Here is an 18967-nt window from a genome sequence, read left to right on the forward strand (position 1 = left end):
CCCGTGACACCCACCCTCCTCTTCACTCTTCTCCCGGGTCCCCACTGCCCAACCTGGGCTTTCTCTGGGGGAAGCAGTTTCCCTTCTCCCAGGGGAGCCCTTGCATCCAGGGACACCACACCCTTCCTTCCGTCAAGTTCACAGAGGAAGGGCCTCTCAGAGGGAGGAGTGAGAGGGAGGGAAGGGTGCCTGGGCCCTGCTGAGGGCTTGCCCTGAAGGAGCTGAGAACTGAGGCTCCCCACTCCCAAAGCTCAGATCCAGCCTCACCTCTGCCTTGGAGCATCTCCATGCCTCTAGGGGGCTAATGGGAGTAGGAACTAGGAGAGTGGCAACATCTCAGGCCTTCCGTGGGTTTCTCCACACTATTCCATGCTACCCCATCAGACAGAAAAGGGAGAGAGGACCGTCTGCTACCCTGGGGCTGAAGGAGACCAATCCGTGACTCTCCAGCTCCTCCAGGCCAACCCAGAGGTCTCACACGCCCCACGGACGAATGTGGGCCACCCTCAGGGTTAGATATGCCTTCAAAGCTCAGAGCTGATCCCTGAGATATGGAGGTGAGGAGGTCTCCCGTACCAGGTGAGGTCAGTTGGGCAGCTTTCTATCTACAGCCAAGCGGCCAGGGAGAGGTGGAAACAGAGTGGAGCCAGGGGACCCTTCAGTAACCCCACTTGTGGACCAACCCACCCCCTTCTGGAGGCAGATGCCAGAAGGCTCCTGGAGGTGGTCCTGAGGCCATCAGTCCCCTCCTCCGCTGTCCCGGAATCCCTGAGGGCTCGCTCTTCTCTTCACAGGAGAAGTTCTTCAGGTCACAGGAACTGCCCTTTGTTTACTGTCCATCCTGCTCACCCTGGTCCAATCTTGCCTCCATCCCTACATCCCTCAAACTCTTCTTGTCAGGATCACCAAAGATCTCAAATGGCTAAAACCCAGAGGTAATTTCTATTCTCATCTCATTTGGATGCCGCCTGCTCAGCAGCATTTGGTGTGCTCAGTCACCCCTTCCTTCTTTTTTCTTTTTATAAATTTATTTATTTATTCATTTATTTAATTTCTGGCTGCATTGGGTCTTCGTTTGCACATGGGCTTTCTCTAGTTGCGGTGAGCGGGGGCTACTCTTTGTTGCAATGCACGGGCTTCTCTTGTTGCAGAGCACAGGTGCTTAGGCACGCGGGCTTCAGTAGTTGTGGCTCGCGGGCTCTAGAGCGCGGGCTCAGTAGTTGTGGCGCACGGCACAGGCAATCCCTGACCTCCCAGAAGGGGTGAGGGGCTAGAGATTGAGTCAGTCGCCCATGGCCAATGATTTAATCAGACATGCCTATGGAATGAAGCCTCCATAAAAACCAAAAGTATGGGGTTCAGAGTCTTTCCAGGTTGGAGAACATGTGAAGATTTGGGGAGAGTGGTGCACCTCCCCAAAGAGAGGGCATGGAAGCCCCAAGCCCTTTCCCCATACTTTGTCCTATGCATCATTTCCATCTGGCTGTTCCTGAGTTATATCCTTTTATGATAAGCCAGTAATCTCAGCAGTAGACTGTTTCTCTGAGTTCCGTGTGCCACTCTAGAAAATGAATTGAACCCAAGGAATGGGTCATGAGGACCTCCGATCTATACTCCACCAGTCAGAAGCACAAGTGCCAACATGGACTTGTGACTGGCACCTGAAACGGCGGGGGGCGGGGGGCAGTCTTATGGGACTGAGCCCTTAACCTGTGGGATCGGACACTATCTCCAGGTAGGTGGCGTCAGAGTTGCGTTGAGTTGTAGGATGCCCAGCTAGTGTGCAGAATTGCCTGGTGGTGTGGGGAGCTTCCCCCCCGGGCCCACACTTTGAAACTGGTAATCAGAATTGTACTACCAATATCAATTTTTTGATTTTCATATTGTCCTACAGTTGTGTAAGATTTTAACACTGGGGGTAACTGGAATGCATGAGACATCGCTGTACATTTCTCTGCAACCTCCTGTGAGTCTCTATAGTTGCTTCAAAATGGAGTTAAACTACAAACTAAAATAAATGATCACAAGACACACAACAACAATAAAGAAACATGCTGATGACTCATAAATTACATCTTTCAATCCTTCCCTGTCTACCTAACATGTACTCAGGAATACATAACGGGCATCGCAAACTTAGTGTCTAAATTTTCATGCAGCGCTCTTATTTCTCATCTCAAACCCTCTCCTTTTCAGTTGTCTAAATGTTATTGTTTTGTGGCACCAACATCTGCCCACATCCTAGCACCATTCTGATGTCTTCCTTTGCCTCAGTCCCTGCAAGACCTGTCAGTTCAACTTTTTAAATATTAAAAAAAAAATCTATCCACTGATTCCCACCCCCACTACCATTCATTACCTTAGTCCAAGATTTTGCAATCTCAGCACTAGTGACATTTTGAGTCAGATAATTCTTGGGGAGTAGAAGCCGCCCTGAGCTTTGTAGGACGTTGAGCAGCATCCCTGGCCTCCACCCACTAGATGCCAGTTGCCTCCCTCCCCTCATCACAGTTGTGACAATTAAAAATGTCTCCAGGCATTGTCACCTGTTGATAAAATCACCCTGGATTGAGAATGACTGTCCAGGTCCTAGTCACCATCACCACTCATCTGTTTGACAAAAATCTATTGATGATTCTTCCTGCCTCTTTTTTAAAAAAATTATTTTAGTGAAGTATAGTGGACTTACATTGTTATGGTAATTTCTGCTGTACAGCAAAGTGAGTCAGTGATACATATATAGATATTCTTTTTCAGACTCTTTTCCATGATGGTTTATCCCAGGCTATTGAATACAGTTCCCTGCTTCTATTTTTGCTCCCTCCGTAATGCAGTTTCAACACAACAACCGGAGTTATTTTTAAAATATAGATCAGATCAAGTCACCCTCTTGCCCAAACATTTCAATGGCATCTTATTATATTTAGGAGAAAATCCAAACTAATCACCATAACCTATAGAACTCGACCTGAGGTAACCCCCAATGACCCCTAAAAACTCACTTTGAACCCACTTCACTTTACTTCTGCATTCCCGCCGGCGCTCCCCACTCTGTTTCTCACATTTACCAAATTCATTTCCGCCTCAAGAACATGACACTAGCTGTTCTCTCTTTCAGCAGTGCTCCCCCCGTGGCTGCCCCCCTTTTCACTGTTCTCACCTAAAAGGCCATCTCTTCTGAAATGCTTTTCCTGACCTTACAACCAACTTGCCCCAACATTTCCCCACCCGTACACTTTTCCAGATTTTTGGTGATTTCTTTGACCTCCTCTGAACTTTCCACCTTTTCTCAGTGTGACCAGAGCACGTCCCCACTTTGCAATTGCCTTCTCATCCAAGCCACCCTTCCCCCCCACCCCAACCCTTGGCCAGACCACAGACTAGGGGCTCCCTGAGTCCACGAGAATCTTTATCGGTCATCCTCCTATCTGTCTTCTCTGCCTAAGAATGTTCAGATTTTACTCTGAGCCTATTCCTTAAGAAAAAAACTCTACAAGCCTCTGGTTTCCTTCTCTAATTCAACAGATGTTGGACACCTGCTTTGTCTGTCCCTGAGGTCACAACGGGGGCAAAGATAGATATTGAGAGGAAGTGAGATTGAGCGGGGGGGTAGGTATGGGCTGGGAGCAGCTGAGGAGGGGGAAGAGAGGTAGGTAGGTAGGTAGGTCAGGATTCTGCCCTAGAAGGGGGCTGGGTGTGGGCCTGGGGACTGGACTCATTAGGAGGGATGAATGAAGGAGATGTACGGAAGCATTCCAGTGGTGAACGAAGAGTCTGGGTCTGGCTGTAGTTGAGGCCCTGAGGGTGCTGAGGAGCCTTTGTTGGGGGGAAGGGAGTATCTTAAACACCCCCTGGCTAGCATCTTGGTGTCATTCAGATACACCTGTCCCAGTTCCCGCCCATACCGCTTGTGCTGCAGTTCAGGATGCTGCCCCCAGAGGGCGCTCCATTTCCCCGGCACACACTGACCCTTGAGCCCCAGTCACCAGGATCTCTGCTGTCCAGAGTCCTGAAGAACTGCAGCTCTTTAGGGAATATTTCTCAGGCTCTGGACACATTTGCAAATGTTGCTCATCCAAAAAGGCTGCGTTCATTCTCACTCAACCTACAAATAATGATTCTGCTCTTTTCACTGCACCTCAGTACAACTGAGTCTCTGCCGGGGGAGAGCATATCAAAGCAAACACTAAGTCACCACAACCATCCGCTTCCCTCACGGCAAACCCACCCTTCCTGAAAATTAAAACACCTCAATATCTCTCACAGTGTCATTCTCAAATGACTTCTACCCAGGCACACCAAACATGTGATTTTCATAAGAAACATTTTCATAAGAAAATGTTCCTGTGGTGTCTCAGTCTGTTCCGGCTGCTATACTAGACATACCAAATGTAAGACCTGAAACCATAAAACTCTTAGAAGAAAACATAGGCAGCGTGCTCTTTGACATTGGTCTTAACATCTTTTTGTCTCCTCAGGCAAGGGAGACAAAAGCAAAAATAAATAAATGGAACTACAAAAAATTAAAAAGCTTTTGCACAGTGAAGGAAACCATCAACAAAACAAAAACACAGCCTACTAAATGGGAGAAAATATTTGCAAACAGTATATCCGATAAGGGGTTAATATTCAAAATATACAAAACACTCATGCAACCCAACATCAAAAAACCAGGGTTTCCCTGGTGGCACAGTGGTTGAGAGTCCGCCTGCCGATGCAGGGGACACGGGTTCGTGCCCCGGTCCGGGAAGATCCCACATGCTGTGGAGCGGCTGGGCCCGTGAGCCATGGCCGCTGGGCCTGAGCGTCTGGAGCCTGTGCTCCGCAACGGGAGAGGCCACAACAGTGAGAGGCCCGCGTACCGAAAAAAAAAAAAAAACCCAAACAACCTGACTAAAAATGGGCAGGGGGCCTGAATAGACATTTTTCCAAAGAAGACAAACAGATGGCCAACAGACACAAGACAAGATGCTCAATATCGCTAATCTTCAGAGAAATGCACATCAAAACCACAATGAGATACCACCTCACACCTGTCAGAATGGCTATAATAAAAAAGACAACAAATAACAAGTGTCAGCGAGGATGTGGATAAAAGGGAACCCTCATGCACCGTTGGTGGGACTGTAAATTGGTGCAGCCACTATGGAAAACGGTACAGAGGTTCCTCAAAAAATTAAAAATAGAATTGCCGTATGATCCAGCAATTTCACTTTTGGGTATTTACTCAAAGAAAACAAAAACACTAATTTGAAAAGATATATGGGGGCTTCCCTGGTGGCGCAGTGGTTGAGAAGCCGCCTGCCAACACAGGGGACACAGGTTCGAGCCCTGGTCTGGGAAGATCCCACATGCCACAGAGCAACTAAGTCTATGCACCACAACTACTGAGCCTGCGCTCTAGAGCCCGCGAGCCACAGCTACTGAGCCCACGTGCCACAACTACTGTAGCCTGTGCACCTAGAGCCCGTGCTCCACAACAAGAGAAGCCACCACAATGAGAAGCCCGTGCACCGCAACGAAGAGTAGCCCCCGCTCGCCGCAACCAGAGAAAGCCCGCGCACAGCAACAAAGACCCAATGCAGCCAAAAATAAATAGAAATAAATGAATAAATTTATATATATATAATAGGTATATGCACACCAATGTTCACTGCAGCATTATTTACAATACTCAAGATATGAAAGCAACCTAATTGTCCATGACAGATGAATGAATATATAATATATATGATATTACTCAGACATAATAAAAAATGAAATCTTGCCATTTTTGACAACATGGATGAATTTAGAGAGTATTATGCTAAGTGAAATAAGTCAGACAGAGAGACAAATACCATATGATCTCATACGTGGAATCTAAAAAAAAGAACGCACACAAACAAACAAAACAAAATGAAAACAGACTCACAGATATAGAGAACAAATGGGTGGTTGCCAGTCGGGAGGGGGTGGTGGGCAAAATAGGTGAAGGGGATTAAGGAGTGCAAATCACCAGTTATAAAATAAATAAGCCATAGGGATGTAATATACACCAGGAGGAATAATGGTCAATGATATTTTAATAGCTTTGTGTTGGGACAAATGGTTACTAGACTTATCATGGTGATCAGTTCATAATGTATGCAAATGTCAGATCACTATGTAGTACACCTGAAACTAACACAGTATTGTACGTCAACACTACTTCAATAAAAATTAAAGAACCTTTAAAATATTTACCCAACATACAAATAACTGCCATCAAGAAAAAGACCAGTATTATTTAAAGAAAGACAAGACCAAGTCATCAGCCACATAAAATTGACAACGTTCAGCATCAGTGAAAAATTACTAGACACATAAAGAAGTAGGAACATGTGACACTTAATAAGAGAAAAATCATTCAATGGAATCAGGCTTAGACATGACGGAGGAGACAGACCTAGCAGACAAAAACATTGAAACATTGACTACAAATATTATCCATATACTCAAGGATGTAAAGGAAAACATTAACATAATAAAAGAAGAAACATAAGATTAAAAACCAAGGAAATTAACTTCTAGAGAAGAAAATAAATTATCTGAAGTGAGAATTTCACCGAATGAGACTAACATCAGATTCAATATTGTGGAAGAATAATCAGTAAACTTGAAGATGTAGCATCAGATCCTATTCAAACTGAAGAATATAGAGAAAAAAGGTTGGAAATGGTGAACAGATGCTCAGAGCTGATAATGAGATGATATTGGGCGATATCACATATGTAAAATTGGAGACCCAGAGGGGAATAGAAAAAAATATATATATATATAAACATTGGCTTCAATTTTTAGAAATTTGATCACTATATAAAATTTCAGATTCAAGATACTCAACTCACTCCAAGTAGGATAATCTCTGTCTCTCTCTGTCACACACACACATTTACACGCTAAGGCACATATTATTCAATTATTAGAACCCAGTGAAAAAGAGAAAATATTAAAACCAGCTAGAGAAAAATATAAACTACAAAGAAAGAAAGATGAAAATAAGGCAGAATTCTCATAAGAAACTAGGCAAGCCAAAAGAATTTAAACAACAGAACGGGGAAAAACTTAACCTAGAATTCCTAATCCAACAAAAAATATCCTTCCAAAGCTAATGTACATGAAAACCTTTCCTGACAAACAATGGCTGAGAGAATTCATCACCAGCATACCTACACTACAAAAATATATGAAAAGATCTTCAGGTAAAAGGAAAATGATACTATAGAGAAACTATACTATCATCTTAAATTGGAAATAAATCTGAGAAAAGAGGCAGCGTTATCTTAATGCAAAAGGACAGCTTTATTGTTCGCAAGGTTTGCAAACCAGGGATAAGAAGCCTTTGGCTGTAACCAAAAGTACGTTCCTTGGAGGTGAAGGGGTGAGGGGTTTTTAAAAGCACAAGCCACAGAAGCCACAGCTGGGAGACTCGTAAAAGGGGACTGGATGGCCCTTGCAGCCTGACCACAAGTCATTGCAGCCTGACCAGAAGTTTCCAAGGATGGCTGTCATTGGAGCGTCTCCTTAGGGGTTTTTCAGGTAGGAGGACCCTTAGCACAATCAGAAGTCCTTATAGGTCCTTATAGTTTTTGTTCGTGGTTTTCCTAAGAACTCAGAGTATGTGACTGAACCCTAGGTCCGTCATGATTGCCTGGCTCCATTTTATTTGGGGTACCTGTTAGCCACACCAGGTCCATTTTCTAAATATGTTCTTTCCACAGGGAATTCCTCTTATTTTTACTTTTCCTTAGGGGATTTCATTTTTACAACAGAGGGATGAAGAGCAACTGAAATGGTTCATATGTGGATAAATATAAAAGAGTTAATTTTTCTAATTAAAAAATCTCTTTAAAATTAACTTTAAAAAACACTGTATTATGGGATTTATAACAATATATTATGGGTCGCGCTATGGGCATATCAAAACCATGCTCAGGTAAGCACATAGAAGAAAAAATATTACATGGAGCACAGTTCAATTTAATCATAAAAATATCTATTTCCTCCTTGCCCTCACAACAACTCATGTAGAACTATCAGGAAGAAACCTGGAGACCAGATGTGAAGAGATGTTATTTCTGGACAGGAAGCAGGGCCAAGTCATCCAGGACCTCCTTGTTCATAGACCTCTGCAGCACCACCGTGAGGAAGGGGACTCAGTCACCTCTCAACCCCATTCCCTGGGGAGTTTCTGCACCTGTAAGGGAAACACAGTTCTGAAACAAGGGACCAGTTTCGTGGAAGGTTTACTCTGGAAAGGACAAGATGGAGGTGTCCCCAAATCAGGGACACCTTAAGAAGGGCTTCTCACCTGGTATAGTAGATCCAGGTGAGGCCATAGGTGAGAAGGAAACCAGCCCCCATCAGGGCCCCCCTGAGCAAGGTGAGGACTAGGGGCCAGGAGCCCTCTCTCTGCTCCCCAGAGTCTTGGGGGAAGGAAGAGGAGGCACCTGGAGGGCGAAAAGAGAGAGGAAGGTGGATGTTACGTGTGAGTTTCTGTAAGTCCACACCATGTTTTTATTTTGGCCGCGCTGCTTGCCATATGGGATTTTAGTTCTGCGATCAGGGATCAAACCCACGTCCTCTGCATTGGAAGCATGGAGTCTTAACCACTGGACCACCAGGGAAGCCCCTGTCAGTGCACACCTTAACCCTGCTTCCCGCCCTAGCTCAGAACTCAGGCATCCTTACTTATACTCACCCTGTACAACTAGGCTCAGGGAGACATGGAGGGAGCCCCTCAGGTGCTGAGCTTGGCAGGTTAATTCTCCTCCATCCCCTAAGACCACCTGGGGCAGCTCCAGGACCCCGGGATCCAAAGGCTGTGAGGGGCTCAGTGTCAGAGACCCACGGGCCCAGCTTATCCTGGTGGGTGGGTTGCTGTCGACAGCACAGACCAGGCGCAGGGACTGGCCCTCCACGACTCGAAGGGTGGTGGCATTGCCCAGGATCTCTGGGACTAGGGAGACAGAGAGAGCTAGAAAGGCAAGGCTGAGAGGCCCTTCTCTCCCTCTGTCCTCCCAGACACAGGAACAGCGGCTCTGAGACAAGCACTGCAGGCAAGGCCAAGGAAGGGGGGCAGTCGATGAGGTGAGGTGGGGGAAGGAGAGGCAACTTGATGATCCCAGGACAGGGGGATGTGGACGCTTGAGGAAGAGTCGGCCATATCTAGGCCTGGGAGAAAACATCCCAGGAGGTGGCCCTTGATGTGTGAAACTGTGCAGGGCACTGACACACGTGGGTCTGGACGCTTGGAGGCCTGCACACAGGTGATGAGGGCCCCAGGGAGCCACGGGAGGGTTCTGAGCAAGGAAGTCATAGGGTCAGATCTAGGGCATGCAGAGATCCCTTTGGGGTCCCAATTCTTGCAGGCTGGACAGGGCCAAGACTAGAGGCTGATAGGCCAGAGGGGAGGCTGCTCCGGGTCCAGGCCAGAGAGAGGATGGAGGCCTGAGTGGGAGCTGCGGTCATGGGGATGGATGAGGGGGATGACGTGAGTCATTTTCAGGAAGTCAACTTTGCAAAACTCACTGGGGCCTGGGGACGATTGGGTGAGACCCAGAGTCTAAAGGAATTTCCGAGATTTAGGCTCGGATTACTCATATCGGAGGGTCCCTTGCAGGGGCAGTGGAGGGCACTCAGGACAGAGGTTTGTGAGAGTCTTCAGGGCAGAGGTAGGGTTGGAAACCCTGGGGTAGATGAACTTCCCCTTGGAATCCTGCAGAAATCAGCCAGAAGCCTGGTACCCAGCTTGGGAACTCAGTCTCCTTGTGGGAGAGACGGAGACAGGGAGGTGGCAGGGAATCGGGGAAAGGATGTCATGGGAAAGTGAGGAGGGAGAAGAGGTGGGAAGGGAGGGAGCAAGCGGAGGTGACAGTGAGTTGTCACTAGGAATCCACAGTGGTCCTAGAGTGCGTCCTGCCAGGGGACAGGGTTGGGGGCGGAGGGCAGATGTAGGAGCAGAGAGGGGATGAGGAGTGATGGGCTTGATTCCTTCCATCTTCACAACATCCCTGCACCTGACCTCCATTCCACCCAGGTACTCTCGCACCTGTGCTATTTCCCCGGAAGACACGAATGTCCAGGTTCTGTGGAGCATCTGGAACAGAAAGAAATAAATGTCTTCCTGAAGTATGATGACGTGTCATGAGTAACATGACACCATGGGGGGGAGTCTCAGCATTCTCCTCATCTTGACCTCAGCTTGCCTCCAAGAAGAGTCCCCAAGTATCCCGCCCAGGCCTCCCCTCCCCAACGCCCTCCGCCCTCAGGGACCCCGCGTCCTGGCCCCACGCTCACAGGACACGTTGAGCCTGATGGTGCTCTCTGTGCTCACGCCAGCTCCGGGGAAGGTCACTCGACAGGTGAGGTTGGTGCCATGGTCCTGGGGCCCCAGGGTGAGGGTGAGCACTGAGGAATGGGGGCTCTTGGGGTGCAGGGAAGTGAGGGCAACCCCGATCCAGGAGAAGGTGTGGGGTGTCCCCCTCTCACAGGCCCATGGCACTGCACAGGTGATATTCCCGGGGCGGCCAGATTCTAGGGGCCCCTGGACGTGGATGTCGGGTGTCTGTGTCAGAGCTGAAGAGGAGAGAGAAGCAGACCCAGGCCCTGGAGGGGGGACCCCGAGCGTGCCCCTCAGAGCTGTCTCTGCCCCAGGCCAGCCACAGCGTCCTGTCCTCCTAGGTCCCCTTGGGCCCCTCCCAGCCCTGCTCTGGGGGCCCTCAGGGCCCCTGTGTCTGTGTGTCCTCTCCTTGACACCATCCTTACCCGTCACATGCAAGGAGAGCTGGTTAAACTTATAACTCCATAACATACTTCCTCTTTCCACACGAAAAAAATATGAACCTTCATCCCTCCTCCTGGCGTCTCTGATGTCCAGGGAGCAATTGTTGTCTCCATGGTCCCCTAGGAGGTGGAATCGGCCTTGGGTCTCTTCCTGAACTTTACGATCTGGGTTGTTTGTGGCCACAGGGGCATCCAGCTTCTCATCGGCCCCTTCCTGGAACCAGTAGCCGTGAGCTGGAACAGACTTCCCCCAGTATCTCCGGGGATAGTAGAAGGAGCAAGGCACGTGGACACACAGGCCCTCCTGCACCGTCACGGACTCCTGCACCTCCAGCCGGTATCTCCCGTCCTGAGCCAGGGACCCTGCGGGGGAACGAGGATCAGCCGCAGCCCCTGCCCCGCCCACCCCTCTCCCTGCAGCCCACCCACCTGCCCACAGCAGGGACAGCAGCAGCGGCAGCATCTCTGAGAAGGAGGGCTTCGGGGCGTCCTGTGTGTGAAAAGAGAAGGGGGAGGAGAGAGGGAGGGAAGGCTGCGGGGAGACCCACGGGAAGCGGGGAGGAACTCGAGACCCAGCTGTTCACAGAAGAGGAACTGCAGAGCCGGAGCTCATCCCCGCCAGCGGAGCTCATCCCCGCCCTGCCCCGCCCCACCCCCACTGCACAGAGCGGACGGACAGCCCTCGGTCCAAAGACCCTGGAGAGCTGCCCGGAGAGGAGCAGGCAAGGAGGAGACCCCTGTCCTGCCCCCCATCTCGGGTGGGTCCTTCCAGCACCAGAGCCTCTGAGGACACGGAGGCGGAGGACACGGTGAGCATCCTAAGGTCCTCCCGTCTGAGCACCGCTGTCTACACCAGGGAGCCGCTCAGCTCCTGTCTTGACCTGGAGGGTCACAGCCTCACCTAGACACTCAGGTGGTCGGTCCTGCAAGATGTAGGGCTCTTTAGGGTCTGTGTGAGCGTCTGGGGCAGAAGACAAGAAGGGGCTCCTGGGTGACGTGAAGGCAGCAGCCAATCATCCATTCACTCCTTCACCCAACACTGAGCATCTTGGGCTGGTGACCTGGAGACCAGAAGGGATACGGCTGGCCTGGTCCCTGCCCAGGTGCTGCTCCCACCCAGTCCCATCACTTCCTCCCCAAACAGGCAGCACTGTCGGGCTTTAGAGCTGCATCACTGGTGAGATCGCCATGTGTCCTGGTAGCATACTGGGTATTTTCTTTTAATGAGTATGATTTTTTTTAATCTAGTAAAAAAAATAACTCTTTTCAAGTTGAAAACCTTGAAATTCTGTACCTATAAAACAACCAATCCTTATTCCTTCTTCGCTCCTGGCAACCACAGTTCTATTTTCCATCTCGAGGAATTTGACTACTTTGTCTACCCCATATAAGTGGAAACATGGAGTGTTTGTCTTTTTTTCACTAGGTTGTTGAACTTACCATAATGTCCTCAAAGTTCATCCATGTGGTAGCAAGTGTCAGAAATTCCCTCCTTTTTCAGGCTGAATAATATTCCATGGTTTTGCTTATCCCTTCATCTGTTGAGGGGCAGTTGGGTTGCTTCCATCATTTGGCTATAGTGAATAATGCTACTAGGAACACGAGTGTGCAAATATCTCCTAGAGTCCCTGCTCTCAGTTCTCTTTGAGCGATATCCAGAAGTGAAAGTCAGGATCATATGTTAATTCTAGATTTAAGTTTTTGAGGAAGTATCATACTCTTTTTTTTTTCTTTTTTTTTTTTGCGGTACGCGGGCCTCTCACTGTTGTGGCCTCTCCCGTTGCGGAGTACAGGCTCCGGGCGTGCAGGCTCAGCGGCCATGGCTCACGGGCCCAGCCGCTCTGCGGCATGTGGGATCTTCCCGGACCGGGGCACTAAAATCGGTTTCTCAGAGCTATCTGAAATGCGGTCTCCTGGGCTTTTGCAGAAACAAAACTTAACTCACAACTCTCACGTTGTGCATTTTTCTTCAGTCGACAATCTCTAAGTATTACCGCCCCTTATTTCCCAACACCTCTGCTTCCTCTCTGCCCTCCAGTTACACCCCTTCTGTCCCTGTTACACTCCCTTCCTTCCCACTCTCCGGCGCCCCAGGACGCTGTGCTTCCTTCCTGCTCTCTCTGTTCCCCTGCTCTTCTGATCACTAGTTGTACTTTGTCTCCCAGCACCAAGTTGCTTTGAAGGACATGATTCATACTCTTTTTTTTTTTTGCAGTACGCGGGCCTCTCACTGTTGTGGCCTCTCCCGCTGCGGAGCACAGGCTCCGGACGCGCAGGCTCAGCGGCCATGCCTCATGGGCCCAGCCGCTCCGCGGCATGTGGGATCTTCCCGGACCGGGGCACGAACCCGTGTCCCCTGCATCGGCAGGCGGACTCTCAACCAATGCGCCACCAGGGAAGCCAAGTATCATCCTCTTATCATCCCACCCCACCCACTTTTTTTAACCTCATCGATTGTCATCTTACAGTAACTATACAATTTAAGGTCTCCACCCTGGACCCCTCCTCTGATCCCCAGACTTTCATATCCAGCTCTCTGCATACATTTCTGCATCATATTTGATCCTCATGTCCCCTCATCTACCACATCCATTAGAAAATTCTGTTAGCTTGACCTTCACAATATATTCAAAATATGTCCTCTCTATCTACACGACCTCCTTGGGCCATTGCACCATCACCTCCTGCCTGGAGTACCCAGCAGTGTCCTACCACATCTCTTTCTTGCTGCCCTGGACCCACTCTGGCTGATTCGGAACACCACAGTCTTAGGATCCTACCTAAAGGAGGGTCTAATCATAGGTCCTCTCTCCTCAAAGGCTTCCAGAATCCTGCATTGGCCTGCAGTCGCCTTGCACGGGGTCTGCAGCATCCCATCTTCTCCCCAATCCCTTTGCCTCCCCACGCCAGTATGTCACGTGCTCCTGTCCTTGTGTGATTTTCCTCCAAACCTGTCAATAGCTGACATGCTCTAATTTTACTTATTTATTTGAAAAATTCTTGTCTGCATAACGACATCCCCAGAGAAGCAGAAGTACTTCTCGTTTCTAAAATCGCCATAAAACAAAACGCCATTTTAAACATTGTATACAGTACAATTTAATGGCACTAAGTACATTCACAGCGTTAGTGCAACCATCCTCACTCTATTTCCAGCATGTTCTCATCATCCCAAACAGAAACTCTGCTGCAGTTACACAATAAGTTCTCACCACCCCCATCCCCTAGCTGCAAGCAACACCATTCTACTTTCTGTTTCGATGAACTGGCCTTGTAGGAAGCTCATATAAGCAGAAATCAAACGATATTTCTCCTTTTGTGTCTGGCTTCTTTCAGATAGCATACTGTTTTCAAGAGTCACCGGTGCTGTAGCGTGTGTCAGAATTGCATGTGTTTCTTTGAAAGGCTGAATGATATCCGATTGTATGTGTTACCACATTTGGTTCATCCATTCAGTTGCTGGACTCTGGGGTTGGTTCCACCACTGCTGTGAATCTTGCTGCTGTGAATGGCGGCATGCAAGTATCTGTTTGAGTCCCTGCTCGTCTCAGCAACGAAGATCCATCGCCCCCAAAATCAATAAATAAAATATATAAGTAATTACATACGGTACATAAGGAATATTTTAGTTAACAACTAGCCATCGCCAAGAGCAGTATACACGGGCAGGTCTGGGCTGGGAAGACAGGGGTTGAGAAGATCGCAGAGTTGTCCCCGGAGGTGGACACATGGACACATTCACCGAGGGGGAGAAGAGAGCCCTGGGCGGAGTAGTGAGAACATGCACGCTCTCAGGTGCAGTGCGCACGGGCTTAAGCATAATTGTGGGTTGTAAGGGGAGGCGGTAGTTGTGACTGAGATGCCCGGCCAGGGAGACAGGAAGAGAACAAGGTGGTTATCGGTGACCCAGGTGAGAGTTCTGCCAGGCAGGGGTGGGAGAGGGCGGCAGCCAGATGGCCGGGAGCAGAGGGCTGATGCGAATGGGAGGCATCGCACTGACCGCCTTTAGCCCTCTCCTATTGGCCACCTCCGTCGGTGCCGCAGAGGACAGCTTCCTTCCTACCTGTGCCATTTCCTTGGACGGGGCCAAGAGCCAGGTTCCGGGAGCATTTGGGATAGAGAAAGAAGAGATTTTCTACCTCCATTATGGGAAGATATGGTGGCTTTAACTCTTTGGCTGGATCCACAGAAGGGTGGCGAGGTGGGGACGGTTGTGCTTTCTTCTCCGTTCTCAGGCCAGGCTTCTGGCCACACATCAGGTTCCACAGGCTCTGCAGCTGGGTCCCTCTTCAGGGACCCAGGTGTCCTGACCACCCCCCACAGAGGATGCCGAGCCTGTTGGGACCAGGAGCTCAGCCAAGCGGGGAGAGAGAGCCTGAGCTGCCAGTGTCAAGTAGTTGATTAAAGCAATGAGTCAAAATGAAAATAACAATTAAGCCTTTAATCACTTACTTGTTAAAGAACAGTGAAGCAGCAGCCAATCATCCATTCACTCCTTCACCCAACACTGAGCATCTTGGGACCACTGTCATAGGTGCAGGGCCCCCTGCAATGAGGTTTTGCAGCAGGGGAAAGAGATCAGGCTCAATTCTGAATACAATGAGGAAAAGTGGGATTTTTTTTTTTTTTTTTGGCTGTGTTGGGTCTTCGTTGCTGCGCGTGGGCTTTCTCTAGTTGCGGTGAGCAGGGGCTACTCTTCGTTGCGGTGTGCAGGCTGCTTCTCATTGCAGTGGCTTCCCTCATTGTGGAGCATGGGCTCTAGGTGCACGGGCTTCAGTAGTTGCAGCACGCGGGCTCAGTAGTTGTGGCTCACGGGCTCTAGAGCACAGACTCAGTAGTTGTGGCGCACGAGCTTAGTTGCTCCACGGCATGTGGGATCTTCCCGGGCCAGGGATCGAACCCGTGTCCCCTGCATTGGCAGGCGGATTCTCAACCACTGCACCACCGGGAAGCCCCGAAAAGTGGGAATTTATTGCCAAGGAGCGGGGTGAGGGGTCAGCGGATGGAAAATTACTAACAGGAAGCATAGGGGCAAAGGGGGATTCTGGCTAAACCGACCTACCAGGCTTCTTGCTGAAGGCAGGCCAGGGTGATCATATATCAGTTGGGGGCTAGTGGAGGATGAGGAACCCCATCAGACATTGAGGATAAGGGATTTTGGTTAAACTGTCTTACCAGGATTCTTGAAAAAAAATGGATGATGCAAAGATAGATGCAGAAGTCAAGAACTTGTTGAAAAAGAGCTTGAAGAGCCTGGCTAGAGGTTAGCCAAGGAGAGAAACTTTGCCGATGGTCAGGGTGACCAGCACAGACATGGGGGTCGTCTCACGGATGAGGGACCCAGAACAAAAAGCTCTAGTGGGTCTAAGGACCCTGGGTTGGGGGTGGCGTTGGGAATGGAAAGGTACTGAGTCCTGAACCAGAGTGGGGAAAAGTGTCTCCAAGTTTTCCTGCTCCTCCTCTATAAGGAGACTTCGGCAGAGATGCCTGAAGACCTCTGCCCAAGGCTTCAGATAAACAGACCAAAGAATAAAGTCATCTGAGCTAGGGATGCAAAAATGTGAACAGCATGATGGCCCAGAGCAGTCTGAGGCCTTCACTGCAGCTCCTTTCAGAGACTACAGTGTAGCATGCCCGTGAGGCCAGCCAAGGAGAGCTTTCGCATTTGCCTAAGATCAGGCCTGAAAAATCACGTATAAGTTTGTAGCCATGAGCTGAACTCCTCAGATGGCTCTACATATAGACCTATCACCTCCTAGGAAGGTCTCCTGACAACGTAGGGCTGGTGTCATGATCCTTTTTAAAATTTTTATTTATTTAAAAAATATTTTTATTGGAGTATAGTTGATTTACAATGTTGTATTAGTTTCAGGCGTACAGCAAAGTGAATCAGTTATACATATACATATATCCTGGTGTCATGATCTTGGGACCCGAACATATGGGTGAATAATAAGGAATGGGGGACCTTGGGCCCCATGGAGGAGAGAAGCATCCTCCTACTGGACTTTGGGCTGTTCAGACTCCAAAATGGTTGTACTTCAGGTTAAAGGGATGTAGATTTGGGGTATCTGGTACAAGCTGAAGAGGAGAAAATGATTCAGACCCCAGAGAGGAGACCCTGAGACTCCACCTTGGCTTCCCCTGGGGTCCTCAACAAGTCCTCCACCCTCCAGATAAGGAGTACATGTGTTCCTGTCTCTGGGGTTCTCTCCTGGGGATCCCTGGCTACTTGTCACATTCAGATATATTGGGAGTCATTTTTCACATCATATTTCTCTACCTTAAAGTATTCCCACTTTCCCACAACTTGGAGAATCTGATGCCTAGAGAGCAACTGTGGGCCCCTGGATCCCACAGAGGGTTGGATTGGCCCCAGATTGTTTCCTCCAGGTTTTGATGGGGTCTGTGGCCAGAAGGGGATTACAATGTCTGCTGCCCACCTCCAGGATCTGAAGGTGGACGTCGAGTGGGCTAAAGTCAGTCCAGAAAGTCCATGGGTTGAAATGGAGAAGGGGATGCACAGGTCCTCCTTCACCATCACTGAGTGAAGGTTACAGATCGCACCTGCACCAACCTCCAGGGACCACTGCAGGAAACAGAGTCTCTGTCTGCAGCCGCGTCTGGAAACCTCTTCCTCACATCTGTTGCCCTCACGGCTGTGGCCACAGTGGCAGCAGCATTTCTGGGCTGCAGCAGATAATCTAGATTCGCCGGACACCATCTGATTAGCCTTTCCTAGCTTGGAGATGGGGGCGGCCATGGGGTGGTAAGAGAGCTGGGGATGCTTCCTGGGTTGAAGTGTATGGCTTCTATGTCAAACCTCTCCCTTCAACAGAAATACCCATCTCTCCCTCGGGCCACTGCCGGGGGGAAGTGAAAGCTGAGCTCTTCTCTCCTGGGACCACAGCTGGGTGGACGCTTCCTGAACCCTGAAACGCTGACTCTCACCTCCTGAAGAACAACCCCCACTCCCCTTAAGAGACATGGGGGGTTTGGGGGTCTATTTTCCCCAGATAGGTTTCTTGGAGTCTAGACGGACGTAGATAGGGAGGCCTTTATCCTGTTCATATCAAGTCCCCCAGCCTCTCCCAATTCGCCTTCCCATCAGAACCTACCCACAGCAGGATGGCTCTTCCCAGCCAAGACACCATCTCGACCCCAGGAAGCAGGGGGGTGTCGCTGTCCGTGGTGCTGAAGCAGTATTGGGTCTTGAGTTTAGGAATAACTGGATTGTACAGAAGGGTCTGACTAGACACGAACCAGATCTGGACCTCAGGCCAGAAAACCATCTGAGGCAGAAGGACTGAGCCTGCCTAGGAAGGAGAAGATCAGGGAGGGGCCGACCCTTTGGTCTGGGGCCGATCCTGAGCCTCTCCTTCTTCCTTCTTTACTCTCTGGAAAGTCTTGTAGATTCTGCCAAGCCACTGAATCAAAACCAGCAGCAGCTCTCCCCCACCCCTTCTTGTTTCATGAGAAAAATAAAACTCTATATGGTTTTGGGTTATTTGTTTTATTTATTTTTGGCTGTGCTGGGTCTTCGTTGCTGCGCACGGGCTTTCTCTAGCTGCGGTGAGCAGGGGCTACTCTTCGTTGCGGTGCGCGGGCTTCTCATTGCATGGCTTCTCTTGTTGCCGAGCATACGCTCTAGGCATGCGGGCTTCAGTAGTTGCAGCACGTGGGCTCAGTAGTTGTAGCTCACGGGCTCTAGAGTGCAGGCTCAGTAGTTGTGATGCACGGGCTTTGTTGTTCCGCGGCATGTGGGATCTTCCCAGACCAGGGATCGAACCCGGGTCGCCACCAGGGAAGTCCCGCCCTATTTGTTAAGGCTCCTGAAAGTCAGCTTTTTTTGTAACTTAGAATGAAATGCATTTCTAGTTGATACAGTATGTGGAGATGACTCCTCCAATTCCATTTGAAGCCATCACGACATTTTCCAAAAGTGCCCTACTCATATGAGAGTGCCTGGTATGCTTGACTTCTTTCACTTTTGCTAATTCAAGAGTAAAAAACAGTATTATATCTTTTCTTTACTTTGCATTGATGTGATTATAAACAACCTTTCCTATCTTTTTAAATTAACTGTAATCCTTCTTTGTGATTTATCTATTCAAAGGGTTTACACAGAAGGACCGTGGAGTTTTCCTTATCAACTTCTCTA

At 49.2% G+C, this 18967-nt stretch overlaps 1 protein-coding gene across 1 annotated transcript; it reads right to left on the bottom strand.

The window, feature by feature from the left end:
• Positions 1 to 8181: 8181 nt before the first annotated feature.
• LOC307066917 (sialic acid-binding Ig-like lectin 14) lies at positions 8182 to 12267 on the bottom strand (the record flags this gene model as incomplete). Its single annotated transcript, XM_079724137.1, has 7 exons — positions 8182 to 8218; positions 8333 to 8471; positions 8723 to 8974; positions 10073 to 10120; positions 10321 to 10599; positions 10789 to 11296; positions 12247 to 12267. The coding sequence occupies 7 exons, from the start codon at positions 12265 to 12267 to the stop codon at positions 8182 to 8184; spliced, it is 1284 nt and encodes a 427-aa protein (XP_079580263.1).
• Positions 12268 to 18967: the final 6700 nt, after the last annotated feature.

The sequence above is a fragment of the Hyperoodon ampullatus genome, assembly GCF_949752795.1.
Source record: "Hyperoodon ampullatus genome assembly, chromosome: 18".
NCBI lineage: Eukaryota > Metazoa > Chordata > Mammalia > Artiodactyla > Ziphiidae > Hyperoodon > Hyperoodon ampullatus.